Below are 9,604 nucleotides of genomic sequence, written 5' to 3'. Positions count from 1 at the left end.
CAACATTTTACAATATTCTCCATAAGAATAACATGGTAATTTTAAATTTACAATTTTTTTAGTTTTCTCCGTAACTAATAACCGTACAAAAACACTTTGATATACTGAATTGTTTGTTTTTTTAAGCTCTTTAAGAAGGTTTAGAGAAATATTGGGAAATTTTGTGTTTTGGGGGTCAAAAGTGAGAAAAACCAATTTTTACCCCATAAAACCCCCCATAAAACCCTGTTCCCATGGTCCGATCATGCTGTATCGCGAACTCATTCAAGTTTATCCCGCCTTACACCTTCAAACCAAATTTCATCAAAATCGGATAAAAATTACTCAAGTTATCGTGTTCACGGACACATATATATATAAATCTATATATATATACCTATATATATATATATATATATATATACATATATAAAAATTTGAACGAATGGTGTTTTTGTCCTCTGGGGACACCAAAATGAAAAAGTAAATCGGTCCCGGGCCTAAGTCTTACCATGAGACCTACGGTAATAGCTACTTCCCTATAGGGAAATTCGCTAATACAAGAAAATATTTCCTTTAATATATAAAAAAAAAACAGTTCAGTATGTTTTTTTTATATATTTATGCTACCCAGCTACAATTTATTGATTTTCAAAATACACAATATTTAATTTCAATCATATTTGCAGTTTGAGCCGCGCCGACTTGAAATACGTGTGAGCTTGCCTAATACAAAAGTTTACTTTATTAAAATTATTTCATTCTTTTTATAGCGTTTTGAAGTCGGTTGTATTTTTTACAAAAATAAATTATTTCATGATTTTTAGTGACTGTATAATTTTTTATATATTAATTACTTGAGGTTTTATGATAAGCAAAACTGTTTTGAAACAATCAAAAGTTCCACAGAACAATCATTATTTTAAAACTGCTTGAATCACCTGTTCAGGTTACATAATCAATGGGTATGAAAATAAACATTTTTAGATATTCCTTAAGAAAGAAAGAGTTGTCCATTACATTAGGCCTAATGAAAAACTAATTGTCTTTTCTAGATTGAAATGTCAGACATCATCGTTTCCTGCATCGTTAACTGGCTGGGTAGCAGAGTGGTTATAGTGCTCGCCTACTAATCATAAGGTCGCCGGTTCGATCCTGAGAAAAGTCCGTAGCTTTTTGATGGTTCGAAACTGGACCCAGCTGTTCCTGATCATTGGGCTTTAAATAAATGATCCTGGCTAATGAAACAGCTGATCTTAGTCAGTAACAAAGCTACACAGATCATCTCACACCATTCTACACTCATCCTTCACTCATATTTGGGTTAAAATACGCACCTAAGTGGCGTCCCCATCTTAATGATTGATAATTGATAATTGATAATTGATAATTGCAATCGGTGTACTTCTACATTATAAAAAGAAATACAGTAACGTCTCAAGCCTTTTGGAACAATATGAAAGTTATTCCTCAGCCACCAGCACTAAAAAATCTCTCAAAAGTGGAAAATTGGTCGTTAACACGTATAGTACCTTTGGAAAATATTATATGAAAGATTGGTTCAGCTAAAAGTGGTGCAAGCCATGTAGATGGTTTTGTTTGATCAAGATATAGCTTAGTCGAAATTGCAAATCATCTTCCTCTAGGACTTTCCGAAGCAGGCATAAGTATTGATATGTTATAGTAACTGGGTAGAGAATATCAATAAACATTCCACATCTGCAAATGCATGTTTAGTAATTAAAATATTTAACACTTTTAAGACAATTGACGATTATGCACTGTCACACTTCTTAGGTCGTGTAAGGAATAATTGCATTTAATTTATATTTAGACCTGTTTTAAGAATGCTTTGGTTTTCACAATACACCTTTATTTGTCAATATCATACAGCTATTCACTGAAACATATATTTTTTTGTAAGTCAGAATATTCAATACTAAAAACAGAATTACTGCATACACATATCAGGTCAAACGTTAAAATACATTTTTATAGTAACCAAAACAAAATGCATTTTTCTCAATGTAATTCATTTAGGCTCCATGGCAAGAAATAGTTTATTGATCAATATGAAGCAACTGTTTCATGAAGAATTGTCTGTAGCTTCATTTAAATGGTTTCAACTAACAGCTGTAGGAATGTTATTATTATTTATTGCCTTCTCTGCACAAATGTAAACAATCTGCACAAATGTAAACAAACAAATGTTGAATATTTAAGGTTTTCAGAATTTTTCACCGAAACAAATATTATATTTAAACATAATATATAAGGTACCAAATAGAAACTCTCCTGGTTATTTTGGTGGTGGAACCACACTGATCGGTAAAAGGATCACAGAAAAATTGGTGAACATACATAGAAAAAAAAACATCGCCACAAACAAATTGAGAACCTCCTCCTTTTGTTGGTAGTGGGGAAGTCGGTTAATAAAAGAGGAACTATGTATGTATGTATGTATGTGTGTGTGTGTGTATATACGTTATGGACTCCGAAACCGCTCGACAGATTGTAATGAAACTTTCAGGCATTATTAAGCATCTTGCAAAGATGGTTCTAGTGAAGTTTGGTGCAGATCCGTCAAAAGGGCTCTGTCCCAGAGGGTTTTAAGTGGGCCAACGTCAGACTTTTTGATCTACATTGTTTACAAATAAATATAATTTAAAAGCAGATGTTTACTTTCACTAACTGTTTTGTAGGTTTGAATAATCACAACATTCTGTATTAGCATTAGTCATGATTTGAAATAGTGCCACAGTGTTTCTACAGAGTGCAGCACAGAAAACTATTTTACTTTTGAATAAGTCCAAATGTATTAAACCCCAATCGCAGCACACCTGTGCACTTAACAACGTTTAAATTCTCCAATGTTAAATATTGAAACATAAAAACCTTTATAAAAGTACTGTATTATAAACAATAAAAGGGATGACTTTTTAAATTTATGACAACAGCTAATTTGCAACCAAAAGGTGAGTGAGCGTAGCGAACGAACATTAACCTGGAGGCGAGTAAGCGTAGCAAACGAGCTAACCTGAAAACAAGTGAGCGCAGCGAACGATTTCCAACCTGAAGGTGAGTGAGCGTAGCGAACGAACTTCAACCAGGACGTGATTGAGCCATGCGAATACTTATGAAGTTAAGCGGGGCAAAGCCCGCGGGTACGGCTAGTTACATATAAAATGATAGAGGACCAATAACTTATCGAAGTTAAATAAGTCTGTGAATAATTTTGGTTGTTGTAGTTTTTTATTTATTTATAAGGCAGGAACTTAAGGTAAATTTAAGGTAGTAACCACGTTCTATAAATTCACGGAAAGGTTTTTTGTATTGAATTTGCATTCAAGTTACAAGAATGATGGACGGATATGATGGATTTTTGTATCACGTGGCGTACAAAATGTTTATTTTAAAAAAAAATACACTTACAAAACAACCGAATCCAATTATCTTTTACATATTACATAGTATTATTACCAAAATCGATACTTTAATTTGATTTTTTATCTGTAATATTTAGAAAATACCGTCTCCCAAAATGACTAAAAATTATCCTAATTTTGAGAAACTTTGTGTCATAATAACTAATGAGTATTACAAATTTATAAACGTAAAAAAGAAAGATTTTTATACAGAATTCTGATAACAACAATTCTGTAATCCACTAAGGACGGTCGGGCGAGGACTATATATTATAGGCGACCCTTCTAGCTGCTAGGTGCTCATATAACACTGTGGAGCCGAGTAAATTTCACCCCTACCCACCCCTTAACGCCTAACAGCCCTGTATCTGTTGCATCACACATTATTCTCCCCTTTCCTCATTTTACAAAGCTGTATTTTATCCGGAACGCTGCTCTTGTTCATTGCTCGGTCATATGTCTGTACTGAAAGTATATTTTTAGAGTTTGAGTTTTATGTGAATAATTTTACGAAGAGGTTTAATTTGTAATTTGAATAGAAGAAACTGCCAAAGGACATCTTCCATTTTACCCCAGTACTACAGATAATTCCTTGTACTACCCTTTCGACAATTCCCAAATTGTCAATAAGGTAGTACGTTTTAATCATAGGGGGACTACTACCTTAGAAGGGATTGTACTGAATTAGTCTCTTTGTGGGCAACCCACTGAAGAAAATGTTGTCTCCTGAATGAGACCATTACCTGCACAAATCTAAATTAAAGGCTGACTTCGTTGGCAAGCTGACTAAGGTACAAAACAATTTTGTGGAAGCTTTAATCAGAGGATCTACAAGTTCAACAGGCTTGTAGGTGTTGGCTTAAGTTTCTAGAAGTTATTTAGGAGAGTCCAAAACATTCAAGCTGCTGAGGCACATCCGAGAGTGGACAATGATAGAGTAGTTTCATATTAGTCAAAAATGGTTCTCAATAATAACTATTTGTCTATTGAGTGCGCAAAGTACGTCATTGCCACTCGAGAACTGTAGATCGCACGGAGCTTTAGCTGAGTGTGGTCATACATTTCGAGAGTGACAATGACTGTTTTTGCTCGTAATGGACACAAGATTTTTCCACCATAATAATTAACTTAAAATAACTCACAGATTAACTTTTTAGTTGTGTATAAAACGTCATTTAGGTTATGTTTGCTTTTTTAAGGTTATGTTATTTGCTTACCGGTTGTTAATTAACGTAGCTGATCTGTGGCTGAAGTTGGTGTAGAAATACCAACTGTGAAATACGCTGATTAGCGAGCGGGATAAAACATAACTTTAATGTATTTATTGTTGGCCTTACTATAAAAAGTAACACTTTCCTACGTATAGAAAATCCTATCGACAATAATGTGGACTATGACTCACGTTAGTAACTCTATTTAAAGTCTCCAAACTGATCCTACATAGTTTTTAAAAACAAACCCATTGGAACTTTAACAAAATGGTAGCGACGGTGTTGTTTCGCAGTTAAATGTTGTGTAAAGTTGAATCCTCGTGTTTATGCGTTTACCGGCTAACACTCGGGTTAACAGCGCTCTTATCGCGTGACTTTTGTTATTACAGCTGTGCTTCTCTTATACCAGAATGAGAAATAAAAACTCTCACAGCACATGATTCTCTCTTGTGCGCTGTGTTGATTGTTTCAAGTTTTAACTAAATGTCAAGTTTCATATTCCTTGAGCTACAAAATATATTTAACCTTATGGTTAAATTCGAATGTTTTCTTGAATGTGATCCTCACATTGTACGGAAATTCATAAACTGTAAATTTGTTAGAAAAACAAAGATTTCTGCTTTGGTAAGGCATAAGAATAAAATGTAAATGGGTGAAAATAAAATATAACTTTGCACATGATGTGTTATTTGAAGAAAAAATAATTAAGCATGTAGTAATAAATTTACCTTAAGAGATTCAGTTCTTAAATATTTGCTTTCGATCATCATGTGAAATTCACAATAGCATCTTATAAGTAGTCACATGCAAAATCCTAGTTTAAAAACTTTGATTGTGTTATGTTGCATTTTCAAGTAGATTTATTTAATCAGGAAATAGATTTATTTCATAGAATGGAAATAGATTTATATATTCTTTGTTAATAGAAATAGATTTATTTATTTATTTCAAGTAGATTCTTTGTACATCAATGTCACTATTCTTTAAATGTATTTTAATTACCTCTTCTGAAGTAGGCTATTGTTTTTTGTTTAATTTTCTGTAATTTGATTATTTTATTCAGAGGATTGTAATATTCACAGAGAAGTAGTTTGAAATGTAATTATTTCCGTGGAGATTCGTGCTTTAAAATATTATACCCCCTCCTCTTCATACACATACTATTTTACATCCATATAGGAACAATACAAATATTAAAATAAAAAAACCTTACTTGCATTCAATATTTTTTAATACCACACATTTGTTTGATCCCTAAAATGTCAAATCAAAAGAGATTACTACATTTGTAGGGTTCTTCTTCCTCCTACATTTATTGTAGAAGTATCGACAATACGTTTTAAGACGAAAACAATTTTGTTGTTGAATTTCAAACTGTAGGTACCGGTACCCTTATTGTTCTCCCGCTCTCTCTCTCACTGGTTCTCAAGCATATCCAGAAGTTTACTCATCTCTCTCGTAGGAGGTTCCGTCTGCGCCTCAGAGTCAACCGAAGTTCCAGAGGCAACAGTGATGTCAGACAATCCAGATATCACGGATGCATCCGGCGACACAGGCTTCCCACGAGAAAATAAAGGTCTTATATTCCTGATGGGGTCCCTCTTCGACAGAGTTCGACTGCTCTCAAAAGCCTCTGTCATCGAGTCTCCCAAAGATTCCTTACTGGACAGCCCCATGATCTGTAAACTCGCCTTAAGTTTCTGTTTAGTATTGAGCTTTTTCTTCTTCGTCAATTTCTTCTCCGCCAACTCTTTCAACGCTTGTTTCAATTCTATGGTAGCTTTAACCACGAGGTACTCACTGAACTGTCTATCTGTCACGTATTCCCGGTCATTTTCTAGGATTTCCCGCGTAATCCACGCCATGGCTGCTCGTTCTACCAACATCGCCTCTGTGTTTTCCTCGTCCTCGTCCAATGTCACGGATAACACACGGTCTAGAGACCGCTGACTCAGAGGCTCACTGTTGAGGAGGTTGGTGTTGATGGAGTGGATGACACTGGCGACTCTACCTTCAGTGGAGTGCTTGTTCTGGAGGAAGTGGTAAAAGTTGTGCATACTTGACCAGAAGTAGAAGGTGAAACCTGTGAATGAATTATGAAATTGGTTCATAACCACTCCTTAATGGTTTTGTGAATGATAACAGACCGAAAGGCAGATACATGTATTCAAATAGAAATTATCTTAGTAAAAATTAGAAGGTAGAAGGTAGGTTTCTAATAATAGTACTATAGTAGGCCTATAAAGTTATTGTTTTTGGAGACTTCACTCTATACTAAAACTTTTAACACAGTATAAAGATTGATGGTCATGAATATCTTGAGAACAAAGTACATGATAAGTTGTGAGTGAAGATAAATGTAACGTTACAAAAGTAACAAGTAAAACAAACATTGTTTTTATGAAAACATCTGATTGAATTAAATTAATGAACAGTATTTCAGCATACATAACAATAAAGCGGACCATAGCCTCATATCGCGAGGCTATGGTCCCGGACACATAGTATTCAGGATCAGGGTGACACTCCCTTGTACACCATAATCACGGTCCGTTGACGTTTCAGCCTTTTTCATGTCATTCTTTAGAGTGGTAATGGAGAATGTACTATCAATGCAGAATTTTAGTGTACACACGATTTCATTGTTCTGTGGTAGTGGAAATACTTACTTCAGCGTTTTCAGGGTGATCTTAACATACATAGAGTGTTCCTAAAGTACAAAATATTGGATTTTGTTATTTTTTTAGTTTGATTGGAGCCAGTATGCATTTTAATTTGGAAGATATACTTACAGAACTGAGCGCCTTGAAGAGCTGAATACTGAACACATGGGTAGTAGAAGACATTGTGGGACGCACACAGCACTATGCCTACCAGAGAAATGACCAATTCTCGCACTACCGATCTTAGCAGAGTCACCACTAGCCATGGCACCAACAATATGTTCTGGCGCTCCTGCAACTCATATCACGTCAATTAAACAGATTTGTATTTTACAACATACATAGATACGCAGTAGAGTAATAAAGTAAAGATTACTTGAGTGATTACAAAGTCAAATCACTTGGGAGTGCAGTTCTAAGAGAAAAAAAGTAAATAATGAGTTATGACAAAGTGAAATTCACCTGATGACTTAAATACTTCTTTTTCACAGCTAAACTATACTTCATAGGCAAAAAAGAACTATTTCATAAACTGAAATGCATATTTACCGTAATTACAGGGTAAGGAAGGAGTATGTGAGTGGCTAGTGACAAATGCACAGTGTAGGCTCCGACGACGTCCACCACTCTTGATACTAGAACATTCGAGGTAATGGTGATAAATCTGTTGCATATACCAAAATGAACGTAAAGGTTACAAGATACATTATTATCAATATCAATGAGATGGAGACGTGAGATGGGGACCTATGTGCATATCTTTACCCAAATATGAGTGAAGGCTGAGTAGAATGGAGTAGAATGGGTAAGAATAAAGTAAAAACTGACCAAAACCAATAGTTTCATTAGTCAGGGTCATTTGACCAAGTAAGAATTACAAGGCACGTTTTATTATTGAAAGTTGACTATTTTAGCTTAACAAATGTTTACAAATATTTTAATAATTTTGATTTAATTTTTCTAAATTTCATTTTAAACTTACTTTGGTAAATCAACGCGAGGTCGGTGAGGTCTCCCTGGTCGGATGTGTTTGCCAAAGTCGCGTTAGATCCTCCTTCACCATAGTCAGGGACGGGTGGAAGAAGATTGTTGAGACGTATGAATGGACGGTAGCCTGCAGCTTCAGCAAGTATTTCAACCTGTTTGAGTTTTCGATATTAAATATCAGTCTGTAATTTGACAGTTTTCAAACAAGTTTCTGCCGTTCCATTGATATAAGGAATCGATTTTATTTTACTTGTGTCTCTAGCCATAGAGAAGTAAGGAAAAGAGAAAACTTGCTTATGTTTCGACCGTGCGCTATCAATTCTACTATGTTGTGCCAAAAATACACTTGTGATGAGAAAGAAAAAGTTGTAGCGGTGAGCACTTTGCGGAAATTCCTATCGCACAGGGTATAGACTTCTTCCACCGTGAGCGTTGTAGCATTGATAAAAGGAGTAAAGCGTTGACTGTAAATCCAGCTGTAGTATATGAGGGCGAGGGTGGTGCTGTACTTTGCCCTATTCACTAGCGACTAGTGCTACATAAAAAAACCACATTAACATTCTATAGATGTTAAAAGAACTGTTGCATAAATAGTATTATTACGATATGATGCATTTATAAACACTCATCTACTTGTAATGGCCCATTGCATTGAAAAAAAAAATATGGACGTTCAAGGTTAAAAGAGGCTGCTAACCTCTTCAAAAAGCGTATAGTACCTAAGAACCAAATGGCCCCTTGCACTTATTAAACTGTTAAATTTCAAAACACTCAGTTACACTTGCATTTGTTGACACCACATTCCTGGGACGAAGTTAAGAAATATTTAAGAACGAATATCATAGAAAATCTGAACTAGAAGTAGGTGAGAACCCTTACAGAAAATATTTCATTAAATCGTAACACTGCACAGTATGAAAATGCTCACTTACAAACAATACTAGTGTTTTGTATAACTTACAATCCCCAGCGTTGTGAAGAAAAGCAGCTCTGTGTTGTGAGAGATTATGCTCCAACCCTTGTCTACAATGTTAGAGTCAGACGTCTGGTCTGATCCTGAGTCTTGACCATCTTCCATCTTGACCAACCGAGACTTAACCTATGAACTTGACACTGTTTGTAAACAACCTCAGAAAGTACACAACCTCAGCTGATGAATTACTCCTTGAATTGTTTGTTTTTATCATATTGTGTGATTGACATGTTTTTCCAGTAGTTGTTTTGGGAAGCAAACCCAATGGTACCATTACAAGACATTCTTATTATTTAAATTAAATCAACAAATGTTAAAAACAGTTCATTATCGAATAAGATAATTATTTAACAAATCAATTGTGTA

General features: G+C 34.7%; 1 protein-coding gene across 1 annotated transcript; it reads right to left on the bottom strand.

Moving 5' to 3' along the window:
* Nucleotides 1-5,828: 5,828 nt before the first annotated feature.
* Nucleotides 5,829-9,349, bottom strand: LOC128990771 (uncharacterized). Its single transcript, XM_054413343.1, has 5 exons — nt 9,227-9,349; nt 8,261-8,417; nt 7,828-7,913; nt 7,408-7,570; nt 5,829-6,698 (listed from the first exon to the last, which is right to left on the bottom strand). Exons 1-5 carry the CDS (start codon nt 9,341-9,343, stop codon nt 6,031-6,033), a joined length of 1,191 nt encoding a protein of 396 aa, XP_054269318.1. The 5' UTR covers nt 9,344-9,349; the 3' UTR covers nt 5,829-6,030.
* Between the last annotated feature and the right edge of the window lie 255 nt (nt 9,350-9,604).

This window comes from Macrosteles quadrilineatus, unplaced genomic scaffold, assembly GCF_028750875.1.
Source record: "Macrosteles quadrilineatus isolate MER2022 unplaced genomic scaffold, UCM_ALF_1.0 Scaffold_3__2_contigs__length_128488019, whole genome shotgun sequence".
In the NCBI taxonomy this organism is placed as follows: domain Eukaryota; kingdom Metazoa; phylum Arthropoda; class Insecta; order Hemiptera; family Cicadellidae; genus Macrosteles; species Macrosteles quadrilineatus.
The sequence above is the reverse complement of the archived record's forward strand: the minus strand, read 5'-3'. Positions and strand labels throughout refer to the sequence as shown.

What these genes read in the sequence shown, in the direction of transcription:
- LOC128990771 (XM_054413343.1), bottom strand. Translation starts at nt 9,343, where the DNA reads ATGGAAGATGGTCAAGACTCAGGATCAGACCAGACGTCTGACTCTAAC. An exon ending in CCTCGCGTTGATTTACCAAA is followed by an intron (nt 7,914 to 8,260) that starts GTAAGTTTAAAA and finishes CGAATGTTCTAG; the next exon opens with TATCAAGAGTGGTGGACGTC. An exon ending in TTCCTTACCCTGTAATTACG is followed by an intron (nt 7,571 to 7,827) that starts GTAAATATGCAT and finishes TATGAGTTGCAG; the next exon opens with GAGCGCCAGAACATATTGTT.